This window comes from Apodemus sylvaticus, chromosome 1 (assembly GCF_947179515.1).
Source record: "Apodemus sylvaticus chromosome 1, mApoSyl1.1, whole genome shotgun sequence".
Lineage (NCBI taxonomy): Eukaryota > Metazoa > Chordata > Mammalia > Rodentia > Muridae > Apodemus > Apodemus sylvaticus.
The window spans coordinates 96,317,530-96,339,403 of NC_067472.1; the positions used below are offsets into that span (position 1 = coordinate 96,317,530).

General features: G+C 47.4%; 2 protein-coding genes and 1 pseudogene across 2 annotated transcripts; 2 read left to right on the forward strand and 1 right to left on the reverse strand.

The window, feature by feature from the left end:
* Positions 1-1,020: 1,020 nt before the first annotated feature.
* Positions 1,021-4,522, reverse strand: LOC127680907 (endothelial differentiation-related factor 1-like; annotated as a pseudogene).
* A 4,818-nt stretch (positions 4,523-9,340) lies between these two features.
* Positions 9,341-9,865, forward strand: Ascl3 (achaete-scute family bHLH transcription factor 3). Its single transcript, XM_052175266.1, has one exon. It carries the CDS (start codon positions 9,341-9,343, stop codon positions 9,863-9,865), a length of 525 nt encoding a protein of 174 aa, XP_052031226.1.
* A 2,403-nt stretch (positions 9,866-12,268) lies between these two features.
* C1H11orf16 (chromosome 1 C11orf16 homolog) lies at positions 12,269-21,866 on the forward strand. The gene is made up of 6 exons (XM_052201491.1): positions 12,269-12,416; positions 12,914-13,096; positions 14,645-14,801; positions 17,201-17,435; positions 17,906-18,511; positions 21,544-21,866. The coding sequence occupies exons 2-6, from the start codon at positions 12,930-12,932 to the stop codon at positions 21,558-21,560; spliced, it is 1,182 nt and encodes a 393-aa protein (XP_052057451.1). The 5' UTR covers positions 12,269-12,416; positions 12,914-12,929; the 3' UTR covers positions 21,561-21,866.
* The last annotated feature ends 8 nt before the right edge of the window (positions 21,867-21,874 follow it).

A 21,874-nucleotide genomic window follows, 5' to 3' on the forward strand; every position in this document is an offset into this window, starting at 1 on the left:
ATGCAACCCAATCCTAAGACATGACTTTGTGTTAAAGATACGTGGGTGCAAAGAGAAAGACGATAAATTCCTAGGTACACAAGTGGTCAGACAAGCTGAGGGCTTTTAACTTCATAAGCCAAGCATGGTAGTGCATGCTCGTAATCCTAGCACACAGTGGACTGAGGCAAGAGAGTTGCTTGGAATTCAGAGTCACTCTGGGCTGTGAAATGAGACCCATGCATACACATACACATTTATATACATATATATGTATGAAAAACATGTATATATAGGGTATGTATATATGTATATATGTATATGTATATATATAGCAATCATAAAGAGTGCTCAATGGGTAAAAAATCTAGCCACACAAACCTGAGTTCAAATCTCCAGGACCCTTGTAAAAAGCTGCATGCAGTAGTGGAGTAGACCAGCTATCCCTCCTATGCATCCTGTCTCGAACCCCGGAGAGAGGTAAGGGGGACCCACGGGGTGGCCTCTGTTCTCCACATGCACACACAGGAAAGAAAGGCTCTTGCAAAACTGGGAATAAGAGGAATTTCCCAAACCAGATAAAGAATTACAAACTGAATATAGTGGCTTTTCCTGTAAGCCCAGCATTTGGGAAACAAGCTGGAGAACTGCCAGGAGTTCAAGGCCAGCATAGTCTACAGGTCAAGAAAAAAAACCTGCAACATTTATATTTATGTGATAATAAATCATATTTACTGGTGAGAAGCTAGAAACCTTCCCCTTGAGATTGAGGAGACACAGACGTCCTCTTGTGACACTTTAACCTCACCCTGTAAGTCCTCCCCCTTGAATAGAGGAGACAAGGATGTCCTCTTGAGACACTTTTTTTTCCCCCACTTTGCAAGGTTTTGCTGTCTTAGACACTGGTTATGGTTGAGGGGGCACACAGGCCTGACCCCCGTGTTCCGTTTGACCATGTCAGGAGACCCGGGACAGTGCTGGTGGTCCTGGGGGACCAGCGGGAAGAGCTCAGCCAGAACCACTGGCTTTGAGGGTTTGTGTTCATTTCGCCTCCGGCCTCTTCTCCATAGGCGTCCCGATGTCCTCTCCCCCCCCCCCACCTCCCCAAGGAGCTTGAGGCCGATGGCTCTCTGAATTTTGCCCCAAACCTGGTTATTCGGAATGGCCTGTCCACTTTCATAGTCTGCGATGACTGGCGGCTTCTCGTGGATTGTCGCGGCCAGGGCCTTCTGTGTCAGGCCTTTGCCCTGCCGGCCCCGCTGGGTCGCTTTGCCCATCTACAGGGTCACCCTGTCCTGATGCAGCTTCTCTGTCTTCCGATCTAGCTTGGCTGTGCTTTTAGTGATGGAATACTGCTTGTCTTGGCCAGCAGCCCATTTCTTGGATGTCTCCACATCTCCTCATCGCTGAGCTGCCAAGATGGCCTGCTTAGCCCTGGCCTGTGTGGCCGTGTGGCCCTTCTTTCGCAGAACCGTCACAGTGTCCCAGTCACTCTAGATTTCAGAATGCAAAAATGAGGTGCTTTCCTATGTACAAGCAGTGAACAGGTAGGGGAGAATTTGAAATTTAAAAGTACACCTGGGTCAGGGAGATGACTTAGCAGGTTACAGTGCTTACTACCAAGCCCAATGACCTGAGAATTCCTGGGACTCACTGGGTAGAAGAGTGAGCCTAACCCCTGCAAGCTGTCCTCTGAAATTCACAAGTGAATAAACACACACACACACACACACAAGTACACGCACACACACACACACACACACACCAAGGTTCATAACGTTCTTAGAAGGAGAAAATGGCTGGGGTAGAGTGCTTGTTTAGAATGCATGAAGTCCCAGGTCTGATCCTTAGAGTAAAAATGTGGCAGCTCTTGGTTGTAATCTCAGCACTGGGTAGTATATCCAGAAGGACCAAACGTTCAAGGTCATCCTCAGCTACTTGTCAAGTTTCCCCATCGCAAAAACAAAAAGAAGGGCTGGTGAGATGCAGAGCACTGCTGCCCTTGGAGAGGATCTGAGCACAGTTCCTAGAACCCACATGGCAGCTCAAAACAACCTGTAACTCCAGGTCCAGGGGATCCAGTGCTGTTCTGTCCCCACAGGTTATATGGTACACAGAGATACATGCAGGCAAAACATCTATGCGCATACAAATTTTTTAAAAAACACAAAAGGGAAAACACTTTTGAAATATCTTTGATCATATGTTCTTCTAAAAGAAATACTGTCTTGTGAAACAAAAGAAAAAATGAACATTTAAAATGATATAATTTTAGTTTCATATGGGTCAGAAGTGAAAAGTCAGACTTCTCTCTGTGCAACCCGGAAAGGGTGTTCTTCGAGCTTTCTTAAAGAAAGCAAACCTGTCTTGCTTCTTTGTACTTAAGCTAATCATCTTTAGTCTGGACCAAAAGAAACATTGTATTCAACCAAGGAAAGCCACAGGCCTTGGGTAGGTAGCTGCAGCTGCTGCAAAGGCATGACCTCTGCCCACGTGTGGCTAATCTTCGCAGCCAGATCTCGTTTCCTTGCAGGTGTGTCTGTCACTTAAGACCAGGAAGTCTAATCTTGAAATACTGTTCAGCCTCAGGAAAACTACCTTTGAAGAGGCCAAGGCTGATACAGAAACCAAAGGCTGAGAACTGCTTTTACTCCAAACCAGGGTGAAGTCTTGGAAAATGTCTTTACAGCAAGACTATTATCTATTATTTATATTAAGACTACTATTCTGGACATCGATATCAAATAAGACTTAGGTCAAAATTTGAATCTAGAGGATGACAGAGTCCAAATTTGGTTCTAAAATCTATGTGCAAAGCTGAAAAGGTCTCAAAGAACATTAGAAGCTCTCATGTAGCCCAGGCTGTCCTCAAATTCAATACACAGCTGAGGATAACTCAAAACTTCTGATCCTCTTGCCAATGTTTCCCAAGTGTTAGGGTTACGGGAGTATCTTGTCATTCCCAGTTCTGTGTGATGCTGAGGGTCAAAACCAGGGCTTCTGTGTGCTAGGCAAGCATTCTGCTCCAGCCCAAGACTCAGAGTTTTTAATGGTGAAAAGAATGTCAGCACAACTTGTGGACTATGCAGAGAAGTGAATGTGACATTATCTTTCAATTGCAGAACAAGATACCTTACAATTATCTTAAAATGTTTTGTTGGGCTGGGCAAGAATGGCACACACCTTTAGCCCCAGTACTCCGTTAGCAGAGGCAGGTGGATTTCCATGAATTTGAGGTCAGCCTGTTCTACTTAGTGAATTCCAGGACAGCCAGGACTATGTAGTATCAATAAAAAATAAATAAATAAATGTTACGTATTGGGGCTGTGTCTTAGGGTTACTATTGCTGTAATGAAACACCAGGACCAAAAGCACATCGGGAAGGAAAGGGCTTATTCAGCTTACACTTCCATATCATTGTTCATCACCAAAGGAAGTCAGGACAGGGACTCAAACCTGGAGGTAGGAACTGGTACAGAGACCATAGAGAATGGCTGTTTACTGGCTTGCTCCTCATGGCTGGCTCAGCCTGCTTTCTTAGAGAGCCCAGAATGATCACCCACGAAGGGCTGGGTCCTCTCCCATCAATCACAAATTAAGAAAGTGCCTTAGAGCTGAATCTTACAGAGGGATCGTCTCAACTGAGGTTTCCTTCTTTGCACTGACTCTAGCTTGTGCTAAGCTGACATTAAAACTATCTAGCACTAGCTGGAGAGATGGCTCAGCAACTAAGAGCTCTTGCTGCTCTTGCAGAAGACCCAAGTTCAACTCCCAGCACCCACACTGGGCTGTTCACAACCACCTCTAACTCCAGCTCCAGGGGATCTGGCGCCCTCTTCTGGCATCCATAGGTACCTACTTGCAAGTGCACATATCCACACCCAAAGGCAGAGATACATAAATAAAAATGTAAAAATCTTTTAAAATACTAGGTTTTCTTTCTTGCACTTAATGTAAATATTTCCATTTTCTAAGACTATCTTGCAGATGTTTAAGATTATAACATGGCCACATTGTACTTGGTTGTTTTAGTTAAAATGAAGATCTTTCCTATATATATATTTTTTTAAAGGTTTATTTATTTATTATATGTAAGTACACTGAAGCTGTCATCAGAAGAATGTTATGGATGGTTGTGAGTCACCATGTGGTTGCTGGGATTTGAACTCAGGACCTTCGGAAGAGCAGTCAGTTCTCTTACCCACTGAGCCATCTCTCCAGCCCCTTTCCTATATGTTTTAATAAGCATTTTCAGAAAATCCAACTTTTTATTTTTTGCTTGTGTGTGCATGCATGATGTGTATGTGTAAGGTGTGTGTGTATGTGTGTGTGTGATGAAAGGGTGTCAGGTGCCTTTGAGGCAGGGTCCTTCACAGTACCAGCATGTCCCATTGATCCTCTTGTCTCTACTTGACTGCCCCCTTACCCCAGCACTGAAGTTACAGGTACACATAGAATCACCTTTGGCTTTTTATATGTGTCTGGAAGATTTGAACTCAGGTCCTCGTGCTTGTGAAGCAGGCACTATTACCTGCTGAGTCATCTCCCAAGATGTTTCACATTTTGAAGCACAAATATGCTTAAGTATATTATATTATATTATATTATATTATATTATATTATAATGTGTTTTACTCATGACTCACCAGTTTCTGTTGATTGAAGGAAGCGGGCAGTAAGAACTTCTCTCCGTATATAAACCTAAACACTTGTACTATCGCAAGCCCTAGTTTGTTGGTTTGTTATGGAGGAAGTTACTTTACTACTATAAAAGCTCTGGCTATCAGGGTCATGCTGCTGTATTGCACTACCCACTTCATTCTGCAAAGGTCTCATGGACCTTCTCAGTACTGGTCTTACTCTCTAAAGAAAGAATTGACCAGCATTTGCATATTATGAGGCTACTGTATTTTTAATAAATAATTTTATATAACCTGGATGAGTGGGAGTGCCCCCTAAACAAAAGAATCTGTCCCAAGTGTCTAGTTTCATAAGCAAACCTTTCAGCTTAGATTGTCAGGTGCTGTCATAGCTCCACAGTAGGCAGAAACACACACACACACACACACACACACACACACACACACACACACAGCTAAGCCAGGGCCAGCCAGTTCTGTTTAACTGTAAGCTACTTTGCATATTTTCACTAAATGACCACCTATAAATCAGGTTCCGTCAGACTCAGCCCCAAATACAGCATCTTGAACTACAAAACAGGTAAGAGACACTTCTCCACAGTGGGCCAGGGGGAGAGTATGATTCTTAAGAAAAGCTCCAGGCACAGTTGGTAAAAGTTTGTCATCAATAGGATTATGTTATTGTCTTAAGAAATCGATGACCCACACAATGCAAGGCTCAGATGGTCCCCCTGATGAAATCTCATAAACTTAGGTTCTGGCATCTGGCACCAGCATTGCTGCTGACTTTGAAACCTTAGCAATATATACCATAGTCGCTGAGGAGAGGGGGCAGGAGGTAGTTCCAAGCTCCCCCACCCCATAATTCAACTGTATGCACAATTTATTTTTTAAATTCTAGATTTTTTTTAATTATGAAAGTTGACATTTTTATGCTCAGTGGAGCATCAAGAAGCTCTTAGGATTTTATCATTAAGACTTCATTATTTATTTCCCAGAAGAGCTCTAAGACAGAAACCTGAGATGGTCCCAAGGTAGGCGTGTTTGTCGGCCGTGTGTGTGTGTGTGTGTGTGTGTGTGTGTGTGTGTGTGTCAGCCTGGAATGGCCGCATTAATATCCACTACTTCCTTTTGAGATACACTTGTGCCCAAGCCCCCGCCCCACAGCCCCAGACTCCCCTTGGCTTCCTGCTCTTCCTGCTTTCCTTTTCCTAAATTGTAGGGTTAAATTCTCTTGTGTGAACTAATGGATCATACTTCCTATACTTCCTACTCCCGATGGGTGGAGCCCTTGGAAATGCTCAGTAGAAAGGCCTGACCATCAGTGTGTCTTCAGACAAGCCATGCTTTAAGAATTAGTCAAGGGCTGGAGAGATGGCTCAGCCTTTAAAGACTAGGCTCACAATGCCGGGCAGTGGTGGCGCACGCCTGTAATCCCAGCACTCTGGGAGGCAGAGGCAGGTGGATTTCTGAGTTCAAGGCCAGCCTGGTCTACAGAGTGAGTTCCAGGACAGCCAGGGCTATACAGAGAAACCCTGTCTTGAAAAAAAAACCAAATCCAAAAACCCAAAACCCCCCCCCCCAAAAAAAAAAAAAAGAAAGAAAAAAGAAAAAAAGAAAAAGAACAAAAAGACTAGGCTCACAATCAAAAATATAAGAATTAGTCAAAATCTAATTAAAATGTACAATCTTAATTACCTGTGGTGTAAACAAATTACTCAGCTTTCATCTGGGTCAAGAGTTAAGATATTATTTAAGTTATTTTTCAGGGCAAAAAGCATGACTCAAAATTCTTTTTATTTTTATTTTGGCTTTGACGACATCCACTTTACTTTTGAGGAACCTGGCTGTTCGGGTTTCCCATCTGTTGCTGTGAGAAAGCATTCTGACCTAAAGCACCTTAGGGGAAGAAAAAGTTTGCTTCAGTTTACAAGTGACTGTCTGCTATCCAGGGGAACGAGGCAGGAGCTCAAGGAGCAGGAGCCTGAGGCAGACTGTGGAGGAACCCGGCTTCCGGGCTCTCCCTCTGGCTTGTTGGCGCTTGCTTAGCGGGCTTTCTATTGCAGCCCAGATCACCTGCCTAAGAAATGATACCATGCACAGTGGGGCGGGTCCCACAACATCAATTAATACCTAAGATCATATGCTGGGGGGCTGGAGACCATACGCTGGGGGCTGGAGAGACGGTCCAGGTGTTATAATCATTGCTACTCTTGCAAAGGACTTGGTTCCCAGAAAGGACATCAGGCCACTTGCGACTGCCTGTAACTCCAGACCAGAGGATCTGACACAGACCCCCCTCGGCTCTCTCTCTCTCTCTCTCTCTCTCTCTCTCTCTCTCTCTCTCTCTCTCTCTCTCTCTCTCTCTCTCTCTGTCTCTCTCTCTCTCTCTCTCTCTCTGTCTCTCTCTCTCCCCCTTCCTCTCCTTCTTCCCCTCCCCCTTCATCGTGTCTCTGTCTCTGTCTTTCTGTCTCTTTTTCTCTTTTGTGTCTCTGTGTCTGTCTCTTTTTCTCTCTCTCTCATGTGTCTCTGTCTGTCTGTCTGTCTCTCTCTCTCTCTCCCTCTGTGTGTGTGTGTGTGTGTGTGTGTGTGTGAGAGAGAGAGAGAGAGAGAGAGAGAGAGAGAGAGAGAGGAGATACTGAATTATTGAATGCAGGGCCTTGCACACGATTAGTGTGTGCCTCTTGGATACCAGGCACGCATGTGGTGCGTATACACACATGGAGACACTCATGTCAGTATCCTAATGGAGACCCACAGGCCAGAGAGACTCAGGCCGTCATCCCCTCTGTGACTTTAGGCTGTGTTAAGGTGATGTTGTTTAGTTTCACTTAACTTGTTGGCTGCAGGCACAAATGACTGGTTCAGGCCACATCCCCAGCTCTGTCTTGTTTTGACTCAGGGTCTCCTGGATCCCAGGCTGGCCTAGGCTGGCCTAAGCTTCTGGTTTATTTGGTGCTGGGATTTGCACCCAGGGCTTCGTGCATGCCAGGCAAGTGAGTCCTGCCAGCCGAGCTGCATCTCTGTCCTTTTTTCTTAGCCTCTTGAATTCCTGGCTTGGGGATTTCCTAACTAGTTTCTTCTCTCAGCAATTTTTTTTCTTTTTGACAGAATTCTGGCTCCTGTTTAATCTTCCAGAGACGTTTGTCTTGTGTTAGTTCCTGTGGGTCATTTGGTCAGTGATTTGGACTCTCCCACTTCCCGCTCCTCCGTTTTAGATTGTAATTGGCACCGCATCACTTGTCCTCCCCAGACTCTTTAGCACACATTTCCCAGGCATTCACTCCATTTCCAGCCAGTCCCACTGTGGCTTCTTACAACCCCTTCCTTCTTCACCCACACTCCAGCCCCACAGCACCCCTGTGGCCTCCCAGCCCCCCTCCAGCCCCCTCAGCCCCCAAAGCCCTTTTTGATTCTTATCTTTTCAGAGGTCATACCCTGGCCTTTTCACAAAGATGGAAACACTAGGATCTGGTCTTAAAGCCTGTTCCTTCCCCCACCTGGCAAGGTCTGTAGGGTTCCTGCTGTGCCCAGGTAAGGAGGATCCAGAGCCCAGTGAGGTGTGGTGGCCCAGGCCCAGGCTCCTGCCTGCCTCAGCCAGCTAACAGATACCAGGCCAGCAAATACACAGCAAGACCTAGGCTCAAAAATACAAATGAGAGAGAGGCACCCGTGTTGTCTAACCCTGCCTAGAAACATTTAGTTTGCTTGCTCTTGCTGCGCTTCTTTTTTGTTTAGTGTGCCAAGCCTGCGACTCTGAGAGACACTGGAAAATGACTCCCTGAGAAGCAGCCCCGGGGCTCTAGCTTTTTCTATGAGGTACAGAGAAAGAGGCTCCAGAAATATCCATCTGTGAAGAAAAAGGGAAAGACCTAATTCCAGGACTCGATGCATCTCTTGGACTTTTAAAAGCCCCTTTAGCCCCTGCAGGATAGCCGATACCTCAAGTGCGCATGGGAAGCGAGTGAGGCTGGACAGGTTTAGGGAACCGGCTTGAGGGCACAGAGCAAGGGACAGCCAGGAGCCGTCACAATGGAAGCACACAGCACTCCTTCTGCGAGTCCCAGGTGACTGGAAAGCCCACTGAGGCTCCTGCATACTTTATCCTGTAGAGCAGAGGCCAAGAAGTGATGGCTGTGCACTTCAATGCACTTCGCTGATCATGCACAAGACTCTGGGTTCAGTGCCCCCAACAACACACACACACACACACACACACACACACACACAGAGAGAGAGAGAGAGAGAGAGAGAGAGAGAGAGAGAGAGAGAGATGTAATAACATTTTTGATGAAAAGATAAAAAGTCCTCTCCTTTCCTAACTTTTCACCTTTATTTTCTTCCTTCCTCCCTCCCTTTGTCCCTCCCTCCCTCCCTCCCTCCCTTCTTTCCTTCCTTTCTTCCTTCTCCTTTCTTGTGTTGTTAGTGGTAATGTTTTGAAACAGTGTCACTATATAACCCAGACTATCCTTGAACTTACTATGTAGACCAGGCTGCCCTTGAACTCACAGCTATCCTCCTGTTTCATCCTCTTGAGTGCTGGACGTCCCCACCACCCCCGTGCCTCGACACAAATGACTATAACCCTGTCTACTTTTCTATATGAGTCCTAAACAGAAATCTATAAGACCTGGATCATGAAGAAAGTAGAGCAAAATTGCTCTTTTTAATCTGGCCAACCTGATAAGCACTCCTGTGTTTCTAGGTGAAAAAGGAAGACAATGGACACCAGAAGCTACCCCAGCCCTCCAGACAGGTTCTCGGTCTTCGCTGAGTCTGCCCACTTGCCGCTGTCCAGACCCTTCTACCTGGACCCCATGGTCACAGTCCACCTATGCCCCGAGGCCCCAGGGCCAGCCTCTTACACAGACGAGCTGCCTCTGCTGCCCTTTTCCAGCGATACCCTGATCATGAACAATTACGGGGACCCATACCCCTTCCCCTTCCCCATGCCTTACAGCAACTATAGGCGCTGTGACTATACCTACGGACCGGCCTTCATCCGCAAGAGGAATGAGCGAGAGAGGCAGCGAGTCAAGTGTGTGAACGAAGGCTATGCCCGGCTGCGGCGGCACCTGCCGGAGGACTACCTGGAGAAACGGCTCAGCAAAGTGGAGACCCTCAGGGCTGCCATCAGGTATATCAGCTACCTGCAGTCTCTCTTGTACCCAGATGAGACTGAGACCAAGAAGAAGCCTCAAACAACCGACTGCAGCTCCCTGGACCCGGCTCTGAGAGTCATTTGAATCAGTTCTTCCCAAAATGGGGTCTTCTGCTGCAGCAGCCCGTAGTTTAATGATTTCAAGGACACACAGTATCCCCCAATACCAACCTTCATTAAATGTTGCTTACCTGGGTTTCAGAAGTACAAGGTATCTCATGCAGACAGAGAGTCCCATGCTGGTCTCTGCGGTAAGAACTCTGAGTGTAGCACTCACCACAGCCTTGGTGGAAGGCTCTCTGCAAAGTATGAAAAGCTGAAGAGTGACTACTCAGAGATTGTCTTGCTCTTGGTAACCACTGGGTGCTAAGTGACCACCACACACTTCCCTTGACTTGCAATTAGTTTAGACGCATCTTTTTCTCGCATAGTCTTCCTTCCCTAAGCAGTTTAGCACAATGCTTCCCAAGCCTCTGGGACTACCTGCGAAGATGGCTCAGCGATTAAGCACTCACTAGGCAGGCAGACAAACATAAGGCCTGGAGTTCAGATCCTCGGCATTCCTTGCAAATGCCAGGTGGGTGTGTGAAGGTAGAGGCTGCAGAGCAAGCAGGTTATCAACGCTAGTCATATGGGCAAGCTCGGGCTTCACTGAGAGACCTTAACTCAATTGAAAAAGGTAGAAGATCGATCAAGGGGGATTCAAGCCTCTGTATGCACATGCAGAGTGTGCACATACACACACCCCTCGTGTGACCATACATATGCGAACGCACCTATACACACATGCGTACCACATGCACATGAAAATGGAGGGGGCAAAAAAACCAACCAAACCAAACCAAACCAAACCAAAACCAAACCAAGGTTCTGGAGTCTAATTGTTCAGTTTCACTTCCTCTCCATGTTGGGTAGAAATGAGGAAACTAATAACAGCAATTTTCTATGAGTTTATTCAGGGGATAACCATGCCTGACACCTAGTCAGGATTCATGACGGTTGCTTGTCATTACTGTTGTCTTCGCCCGTGCGCAGCGTCACCGCTGTCCAGTCTTGTCCACGTCAGGGCATCTTCAGCTGCTCTGTGGATCTTCCTTCACGCCTCTGTTGTCATGGCTACCTTCAGCCCTTCCTTCTCCCTCAACCCCCGGGCTCCAACTGTCGCTAAGCCGGGTCAGGATGTCGAGACTTCCCTCCCTGTCTGTCACACTGATCTCTGATGTCTTTCCCAGCTTCCCATCCTAGCCATCTGTTAGTTGTACTCACACGTCTGTCTTTGGGTTCCGAGCCTGCTGTCTTTACACACCACACACACCCAACTCTGTTTTCTAAGAGACAGCTACCAGTCTTATTTAGCCCATAGTCTTCTAGTCCTGAAGTGCTGGAAATAGTTATCGATGCTATTTTCCTGTTCCAGTCCTGCCGGCTGTGTCAGCCCCACCATTAACTCTCATCCTGGACTCTGCTCTGAGAGGGCTCTACCCTCATTTTGAGGTCTTTTCTTTATCTCTTTGTGGATTGTGTGTGTGTGTGTGTGTGTGTGTGTGTGTGTGTGTGATGTGTATGCCCCTGTGTGTGTACAAGTGTGTGAAATTCTTAAAGCACTGCTGCTCACACTATCTGATGATTTCCTCTGGATGACTACCTTTCAATGTCCTCACTTACTTTGTGGATTTTTGTTCTGTCTTGTCATTCTCGTTACACAGCTCTGGCTGGATTCTAACCCACCTGCCTGTGTTTCACGAGTCCCTGTGTTAAAGGCATGTGCCACACTCGCGGCTCCACTTGGCTTTCAAAGCTCCCTGCACTCTGATATCCACCCAGGAGGCCACAATCCCACAAACACACCCTTCTCTCTTTACTCCTCCACTTTAACCTGGGATATTTTCCTGTCCTCCCACCACTGAAATCCCCTGCCGTCAATCAGTAATCCTTTCTGGTCGTTGGCCTTCATTAGTCTTTCTCAGACTCATTTTCTAGGCGTGAGTCTGGACCGCAGTCGTTACAAAACCAACTCTGAGAACATCATCAAGGTGCTCTGAGCTGCCAGAGAAAACTCACCCTGAAGTGTTACAACCAATACAGCGGATGGATTCCTTATGTAACCGAAGGACGGCACACTCTGACAACTAGCTATTTTAAAGTGTGTGTGTGTGTGTGGTTAACTAGCCAGCCATTAAGCTCTTTCTATTAGGATGATAAACTCAGCCAAGTGGGTGCTGCGGGTCCAAACACAAGTCTTCACGCTTGCACAGCAAGCAACTTACCCACTGAACTATCCGCCCCGAGTCTCTAGCCTTCACTAGGCAGATGCCGACAGCCCTCAGCCTTTGGAGAGCCCGGCACGCCCTCCCAGGACTCCCCTAGAGTCCCTGGAGATAAAGGGAGAAAACAAAGTTTGCCCTTATCTCTCCACCTTATCCACAACTCAAGTTTTGCGATGCTTCCGGTCACCCTCTGCACATGCTCAGTGCCTTCCTGAGCCCTGTTGTAGCTTGCTGGCTTACATCCACAGCAACCTGCCTGGCAACCTGCCTGGCAACCAAGAGTTGTTGGACTAAGGCCATGAGCTCCAACCGTCAGATGGGACAGAGACTGGGGCACGGCTGAGGTCTAGGCGGGAGTTGTACTTTTAGGTAAGTCCCTTTGCGGTTCAACCTGCGGCTTTGGGCAGGGGTAGACCCCGATAAGTCTTAAGTGACAGCTGCTGCCTCTGAAGAATTCCACAAAGGGGATGGTCCTGAGTCCTGTAGGTGACCAGGTTAGGAGGGGAGTTGGTGGTTTCTGTTGAGGGTCAGTTGGTCAGGACAGGGTGTGTAAAGAGAAGGAACCCCCGCCTCTGGGGAGGAGGAAGGAGGTAAAACCAATTGGAGCCGAGCTGCCAGGTGTTTCTGGACAGCACGCAGCGTCTGAAGGGGGAGCTGCCAGGTGTTTCTGGACCGTGAGCACGAGGCGTCCGAAGGGGGACTAAAGGGACTCTCTAAGCTCCTAGCATAAGTTCTTCAGCCCTCCCTAGTCAGAGACATTCTAAGATAAGGATTCCAAAGTGGGAAACGCTGGGTGTGCGTGGGAACCATCGGGTGTGTCCTCGGCGGGGCTGAGTCCACAGCTGTGATGCCTGTGTTTGCTCCAGGTGGGCTCTGAAGGTCATGCAGCCCTGTGCCAGGCCTGGGCTGCCTCTGCCCAAATTCTGCAGCGTGGCCACAGCCGTGAAAGGCCCTGACCTGCATGGTGCTGTGCCACCCTGGGACCTGCCCTTCAACTGTCCCTTTGCCACGCAAGCGCCCTGGCTGCCCACTCACTGCACATTCACCAGGTACCAGCCTCTGTCCCTTGTCCTTCCTTTCTCCTCTTTTCCTGGTCCTGGTGGTGCTTGGATGTCCTCAAATGCCTGGGATTTCACAAAACAGCATCTTCAGTCAGCTCTCTAAAGAGTGACTAGGAGGGACAAAGGAACTTCAGCCTGTAGCAAGTTTTAGGAACCAGACTGCCTGGGATAGAGATTTGCTAGTCCAAGTGCTCAACTTAATTTTTTATTTAAGTGTATGGGTATTTTGCCTGCTTAACTCTATGCAGTACATGTATGCAGTACCCGAGGAGGCCAGAAGGGGGAAGTGGATCCGCTAGAACTAAAGTCACATACAGAAGATTGTTAGCAGCCATGTGGTACTGGAAACTAAATCTTGGTCCTCTGTAAGAGCAAGTGTTCTCAACCACTGAACCATCTCTCCAATATGTTGCTTGAGTTCTTAATTTATTTGTTCGGATTGCCTTGTTCAAGGCCAAGTTAAGCATATTTATAGTCAGGTTTTTTGTATAAAACAGCTTTTTCAAAATCCAGACCCTCTTGGGCAGGAGAGATTGATTACTCAGTAGTTAAGAGTGCATACTGTTGTCGCAGATGACCCGGCTCCAATTCCTAGCACCCATATCAGGTGGTTCACAAATACCTGTAACTCTAGCTCCAGGGAATATAAACACATACACTCCAAAAAGTAACAATACATACTTGAATTTAAAAAAAAAAAAAAGCTGGGCTGTGGTGCACACACCTTAGTCTCAGCACTTCAGCTCTGGAGAAGCAGGCAATTCTTTGAGTTTGAGTCCAGCCTTGTCTACACATCGAGTTCTAGGATAGCCTGGGCTATGCAGAAAAAGCCACTCTTGAAAAACCAAACCAAACCAAACCAAACCAAACCAAACCACAGAGGTCTGATCCCCCATTCTGCTACTGCCCCAGGCCAGAGAGCCCTGCCACTGGAGTCCCCAGACGTGGCCTCACCTTCCACTACCCCTCAGCCCCTTCTCGACCTCCTTCACGCTTCTACACCCATCTGACCCCTGAGCCAAGTTCCTTACAGTTTGGTTCCCTGGTCGCTTTGTTAACCTCGTAATGTCTTGGGACTCATCTCCTCTTTCAAGCGTTAACAGAAGTATACAAGCTGATTTCATTTTGGTCATTGTGAACCAATGTCCAGTCCCCAAATTGCCTTCTGTGGCCTTCAGTTTCTGCTAACTCTAGAAGTTTGGCTGATTTTATGGAAGTCAAAGATTGCCACATTCTCCCTGTATTTCTGTAGCACACACCCTTACCATCCTCACACAGTGAGCCTCCTCAGATCTGCCCCAGAGGCGTGTGTGTCTCTTACTGTCTTTATCTTATTTTACATTCATGTGTTTATCCAGGTGAGGACACACACACATGTGGGGGTCAGAGGACAACCCATGGAAGTCAGTGTTCGCCTTCTATAATGTGGGATCTGGGGATTGAACTCAGATCATCGGGCTTGGCGGCAAGTGCTTTTACCCTCTGAGCCATTTCTACAGTCCTCTGGATGTCTTTGATCTCATTTGCGTTTCCCAGGTGCGCTGCCTGTTGCCCATGTTTCCACACTGTTGATAGGCCGTGGCCGGGGCTCAGCTGGCTGGGGAGAGTCGGAGATGCTGCTGGCTCCCGGGTCCTCGCCAGAAAGGAGCAGGACGGCTTTTATTATGTGGCTGAGATCAAGGCTGCTCCCGAGGCAAGTACTGCCCCCCATCAGCTCAGCGCTCACTGCTCGGTGGCCTTGTCGCACCTGATGTCTTGGCTGTGTATGTTCGCTCAGAAGTTTGATTTTTGGGCTAAGTTGCTACAGCTGTGTGGTGAAGTGCCACACAAAACGAGCAGCTTAAATGATAGAAGGCTATTCTCTCCCGTTTCTTGAGGCTGTAAGTCAGGTGATTCAAGGTGGGTTCTTTCTAAAGGGTACAAGGAACAGTCAAGTCAGTCTTGTAATTTCTAGTATTTGCTCAAAATCTTGGGGTTTCCTTAACTTGCAGAACTATCACCCTGATGTCTGCCTTCAACTCAACATGGCTTTCCTTCTGAATAGTATTCTATCCAGATTTCCTTTTTCCTAAATAATTTTATTTATGTGTCTCTGTGAACTTATATGTGCATAGGCCAGAAGAAGGTATTGGGTCTCCTGAAGCTGGATCTCCAGGTGGTTGTGAGCACCCTGATGTGGGTGCTGGGATCTGGTCCCAGGCCCTCCACAGGAACAGCAAGTGTGCTTAGCCGCTGAGCCATCCCTCCAGCCCCTCAAATTTCCTCTTGGTATAAAGACATCAGTCAGATTAAGGGCCTGCCATGCTGACTGTGACTTCATCTTAACTCATTATACCTGCAATGACCTGATTCCTAAAAAGAGATCACTGGGACCAAGATTAAATACATTAACTTGCAGAAGGAGAAACACAATTCATCTATGAACAGCAAGACAAATATACATTTGTTGTTCAGGAAGTTCCGGTGTGTGGAATTGTGGGCCTGCGCCTCGGAGACGAAGATGCACTTCCCACATGTGAGCGCATCGGCTCTCATCGGCAACCTCTTGTTCCTGAGACGCCAGGAACCAGGCCCGGGCTCTGCTTCAGTGGCAACTCACTTCTTTAGACTTCTCTTTCTAAAACCAGTTTTATTTCAAGTTTATGTGAGTGTTTTGTCTGCGTGAATGTATCATATGCATGTAATGCCAACAGAGGCCAGAAGAGGTCATCAAATGCTTCCTCAACTGCAGTGAGAGCTGGCACCCAAACCTGGGATCTCTGCAGGAGCAGCAAGTGTTCTCAGAACCACTGAGCCATCAGCTCTGGGATCCCAAGTTTTAATTTTTTGTCCTGGGACCTCATGCAGCCCAGGATGCCCTGACCTCGGAACTTATGATCCTCTGGTCTCCACTGTGTTTGGTTTATGCAGTGCTGGGGATGGAGCCCAGGGTCTTACACATACTTGGTGTTCTCTGCTGCGTTCTCAGCTCCAGAACTTTTCTTTAAAGAGTCAGACTTTGTGACTAGGGTTCCATATGTGTGTGTGCTCATGTGTATATATGTGTCGTGACATATGGGTGGGACAACTGTGGGAGTCAGTTCTCCCAGTTGTGGGTCCTAGGAATCGAACTCAGGTAGTCAGGTTTGGATGCAAGCACCTTTCCCTATAAAGACATCTTGCTTGCCCCATCTTTTTTTTTTTTTTTTTTAAAAAAAACAAAAAAAAAACAAAAAAAAAACAGGGTCTGTCTGTAGCCTCAACTGCCCTGACATTTGATATGTAGCTCAGCATGGCCTGGAACCTAGTACAAACCCTAAGCTGTCCCCAAACTCAAAAGCAAGTCTCCTGCCTCAATCTCCCTTGTGCTGAGATTAAAATGTGCCACCATACTCTATTCCTCTGTTGTGTTTCAGACCTTTTTTTTTTTTCCTTTTTAAGATTTTATGTGTATGAGGGTTTCATGTAATGGCTTGAATAAGAACGGCCCCTATAGGCTCACATATTTGAATGCTTGGTCTTCAGTCGGTGGAATGGTTTGGGAAAGATTAGAAGGTGTGGCCTTGTTGGAGGTGTCTCACAGTGGAGATGGTGGTGTTGGTACGGTTGGGCTTGAGGTTTCAAAAGGCAATGTGTTCTCAGCTCTTTCTGACTTGTACCTGTGGATCAAGAGGCAAGTCGGTTACTGCCTCAGCACCGTGTCTGCTCGCCTGCCTGCCGCCATGCTCCCTGCCACCATGCTCCCACCATGATGGCCATGGGCTCTAACCTGCTGAAACTGAGCCCCAAATAAATCCTTTCTAAGTTGCCTTGGTCATGGCATTTTATCAAAGCATTATAAAAGTAACTAAGACAACCTGCATGTATATATTTATGTATGTATGTATGTATGTGTTTATGTGTGTATGTATGTGCGGCATGTATGTGCTTGGTGGCGACAGAGGCCAGAAGAGGTGTCAGAGACCCTGGGACTGGCATTATGGACAGTCATGAGCCTCCACGTGAGTGCTGGGAACCAAGTTCTAGGCCTCTGCAAGGGCAGCCCGTGCTTTTAATTATGAGCCTTCTCTCTAGTGCCTAATGTTAAATCTCATTCTGTTTTCTTTCCTATAGCTGGAGAAGCGAGGGGCCCTGGTTGTGGAGTTTGAGGCTCCCCTTGTCGCTGGCCTAAAGCTGCCAGCCCAGCAGCGGAGAGTGGTATTTCCAGAGGACGTCATTCAGTTTTCACCATCTGTGCCACACTCACTGCAACTGGGCGACAAGGTGCTGGCACCCTGGGACCCGCAGCAACAGCAGTATGGCCCGGGCACTGTTCTCGCGGGCTTGATGGAGCGGAAAGGACAAAAAGGTAAGGAAGCTGCTGTGACCCTGAAATCAGCTGGGCTACATAATAAGACCTGTCTCAGAAACTCAAACCAATAAAACAAACAAAAACATCATTATGTGTGGTGGTGGTGGTGGTGGTGGTGGTGGTGGAAGTATTGTAGAATCATGGGAGACTCACCTCCCATCACTCACCAAGACAGTCCTCTTGAGCCAGCTAAACAGCATGGCTTCTGCTGAGGCTACATTTTTGGTTCTGCCTGAAAACCAGGCCCCTCCAGGCCATCTTTAGCTGAGGAAGCAAGAAGGTGCCAGTAAACCATCCTGAACTGATGGTCAGTGAGGTACAGGAGAGGGGAGACATCCCCACAGGCTCTCTGGGCACAGTGGCACATGGCGATCCAGAGAAGGGAGGGGGTGGGGCTGAGGCTTTGGCTCTGGGGATTCCAAAGAGCCAGGAATTCAAACAGAAATGTCTCCCTTTTCTATTCATAGCATCTACAGAAAAAGAAATCACTGTTCACTTCTGGAATGGCAAGACAACTAAGGTGCCTCTAGACAGGGTCAGGTGGGTGCCTCCCACGGTCTGGAAGAAGGCTGTGGAGAGACTACAAACACCTCACACCAGGGAACACCGCAGTTCTTGTCTCTGGATACCTTACTGCTCTCAGCTGGGATGCAATACTGGATGCACCACACACAGGCATCCTCTGGACTCGTCCTTTTTACGCCCTCCCTGCCTCTCCTGTGCCCCCTGTCAGCTTCAGTGTCAGAGCAGCTGCCCTTTGGTGGGGCCTTGCTGGTGGCCTCTAACTAGGACCTCAGAGTTCACAATCAGAAAACTCCCAGAGCCTGAGGTGAAGCCCACAGCTCAGCTTTTGCCCCTACAAGGTCCTAAGGAGGAGGCAGTAGCAGCACTCAGCTACAATATGTCCTCCTCCTCTGAGGAAGAAAATTCAGAGAGTCATCTGGAGATGGTAAGCAGGGCAGTCAACACTGACCCCATCCTTGCCGAGACATCTCTGCGGCAGTGCAGCCCTCACAAGCCTGAGTGGAGGTACTGGAGGAGAAATGGGCCTGAGCCACCCTCCGGAAAGCCAGGTATGTTATATCAGGGGTGTGGCACTAGGGGCTGCCCAGGCAGGCGCTAGGGGCTGCGTGGGTCTTTTGAGAATCAGGTACACCCTGGTGGGCTTGGATGCAATTAATGTATAGAATGCAAGCTGTGGGGACATGCATAAGAAAGGACTGATCAGTTGATCTTTGTGCTCTGAACTGAACCTCTATTTAATATCTTCCTCTTTTTTGAGACAGGGTCTCCTGTAGTGCAAGCTGCCCTTGAATTTACTCAATAGCTGAAGATGACTTTGAACTCCTGATCCTCTTACTTCTATTCTACTTCCCGAGGGCAGGGATTACAGGCATGTCAGGTTTATGTGGTTCCTGGGTAGAACCCAGGCCATCATGAATACTAGGCGTGCACTCTACTGACATCCCTAGTTCTATCTGCTAGCAAGGCACTGCTTCCAGGTGTTGATGAGTCAAGACCTCAGCAAGTATAGAAACTGAACCTTAATGTTGGCAATTAGGCTGTACTGTCCACATGGGACCCTCAGTAAGCATGGGGGAGGGGGCAACACATTTTGCTGCTCATTTTACACCTAACAGGTGCTGTGGCCACTCCTAGCTTCTCCTTGAGCAGAGGCCTCTGGGGCACACCTTGCTGGGTTGGAGATGGGTGTTATTTCCTGCCTCGTACAGATCCTTTCTAAATTCCTATCAGATTGCACAAGAGCAGAAGTCTAGGTGAGGTGGCAGAGCAGCGTGAGGCAGGTGGCCTGGAAAGGCGTGGCCTGGGCTTGACCTTGGAGACCTGTTGGCTCTGGTCCACCGATGAGGGATTTGTGGTAGGTGAGTTAAGAACACCAGGGCTACAGGCTTAAGGGCCACTAGGCACTGTGAAACTGGGATCCACTGCAAGTCCTTATTTGAAGCCACTGGCTTGTTCCTAGAACAGCTACTTAGCCAAAAGCACCATCCAGCCTACGAGCGGCTCATTCTTACCACAGAAGGAAGTCTTCACTTCCAGGAAGTTGAGATCTTGTTTCCACTCAGGGACAAGTTAGGGCAAGCCTAGTCTATTCGCTATATATTATATCACATTATATAATTTCTTTTAACAATAAAGAAGCTGGGTGTTGCATACCTTTAACTCCAGCTCTCGGGAGGCAGAGGCAGTCACTCTTGGAGCTCGAGGCCAGCCTGGTCTACAGATTAGTTCCAGGACTACAAAGAAACCCCGTGCTTAGTGCTCTTCCTGAGAAGCGGAGGTCTGTGCCCAGCGTGCACATAGGGCAGCTCACGATCATCTGCTAAGTCGAGCTCCAGGGGACCTGATACCCTGTTCTGGCCTCCACAGGCATCCACATACACGTGGCATACACCCATACAGATATACACACATATAAATAAAAATGAATCTTTTTGTTGTTGTTTTGTTTTTCAAGACAAGGTCTCTGTGTATAGTTCTGGCTATTCTAGAACTTATAATGTACACCAGGCTGTTCTCAAATTTAGAGAGCCATCACCTGTCTCCCAAGTGCTGGGATTAAAGGCTTATGCCAATCACTGCCAGGCTAAAAACAAATCTTTAAAAACTATATAAATAAAAAAAAGAGAGAAATGTTTCTTTTGGGCCCTGGGTGTTTTGCTGCATCCTAGGAAAAGATTAATTTCTGGAGCTGGCCTACAGAACATCATCAGAAATATTCTAAATCTACATAGAGAATATTCTAGGTGGGGTGTGGGAAAGAGCCATCCCTACATCTTTCCTGCCTTTTAGATCTAGTCCTGAGTTGTGCCATCCCCTGTTGTTTTGACAGTCTGCTTATGCAGCCCAGACTACCCTGCTTCCAGGAGTATAGGTGGAAGTCACCATGCAGATCCAGTATGTCTGTCATAGTCAAGTGGCAAAGATGACTGTGTACAGAGCCATGTGTGAGCCAGGGCTGGAGACAACAGCCGGTGACAGAGCCTTTTCCTTCCAGCTTTGCATCCTTGTAAGGAAATGTAATGCTTGCCTTCTAAATATAATTGGTATTTAATCAGTACTAAGTACCAGCACTCCATTAGAAAGTACTTGATACAAGTCTGTCAAGTTCCAATGATCCACTGGTCCTCTGCCCTCCGGACATGGCTCTATGCATTCCCTTATAAGGACACTAGCTAGAAAAAGAAAAAGCTGCTACCTACTGTTGTCTCCAACTCTGGTCCCACTAACTGATCTTGGGTTTAGGAAAAAGCCGTTGTCACAATAAGATATGTAGGAGCTGTCTCTGAAAGCTCCCAACATGAAGCCATGGTGAACTCAACCAGAAGCTGAATGCAAACAATGAGGTCAGGGCATCTGGAAAACCAGGGGGAAAAGTCCCTTAGACCAAAGCCCTGACCATCTGGGTAAAGCAGAATGTCTGGGCAGGGCTCTGGGGGAACCCTTAAGTAGCTCTTTCTGGGGTCCGTTCTGTTTGAGAATGGTAAAACTATGGCTTCTGTCCAGAAAACCACGCATACCCACTGTTTTGCCTACGTTAGCAGGCTTCCAGGAGTATGTGCAAAGATCTCTAAATGTTCCCAGCACCCAAGTCAGGCATTTTATAGCCACCTGTAACTCCAGCTCCGTGGGATCAGATCCCTTCTGGACTCTTCACAGGTGCAAAGTTCATATATACACTCGTAATTTTAAAATGGAGATGACTCGTTGGTTAAGAACACGTGTTGCTCTTGCTGAGGACCCAGGTTTGGTCCCATCACTCATATGGCAACTTACAACCATTTTCTGGCCACCACAGGTAACAGGCACACAAGTGGTACATATACATACATTTAGGCAAAATATTTGCACACATAGAAATAATCTTAAAAAAGCAAACCAGGCATTGTGGCTCATGCCTGTCAATCCCAAGATCTGGGAAGCTGAAACAGAATTATTTCAAGTCTGCAGCCAGCCTAGGTGACCCAGTGTGCACTAGGCCAGTCTGCTATTACACTGTGAGATTCTGTCTCATCTTAAAAAACAAAACAATAATCCTTAAGGTCACAGTCAGCATATATGAATTAAGATTTTTCTCTTACAGGAAGTAAAGGATCATGAAGTAAACACCTGAAAAGGGGTCACAATGAGTAGCTGACAATGGAATAGGAGGCTTAGTGGTGATGGCAAGAGTGCAGCTGCTCTCCTGAGACCTGCAGGGGAGCGGCATTTGGAAGACCCTGTTGTGAGGGGCACAGAGCTGGTGGCCTGCACTGGAACTTCTGCCAGTGACCTGACGACCTGCTTAGGACGCCTATTTCTGGAAGGCACAGGTGTGCCCAGTGCTTTGGGCAAATGTATCCCATTTGTACTGCCTTCTCATAAAGCCTACAGCTGTACATGGGAAACACCGTCTTTCTTTCTAATACCAATAA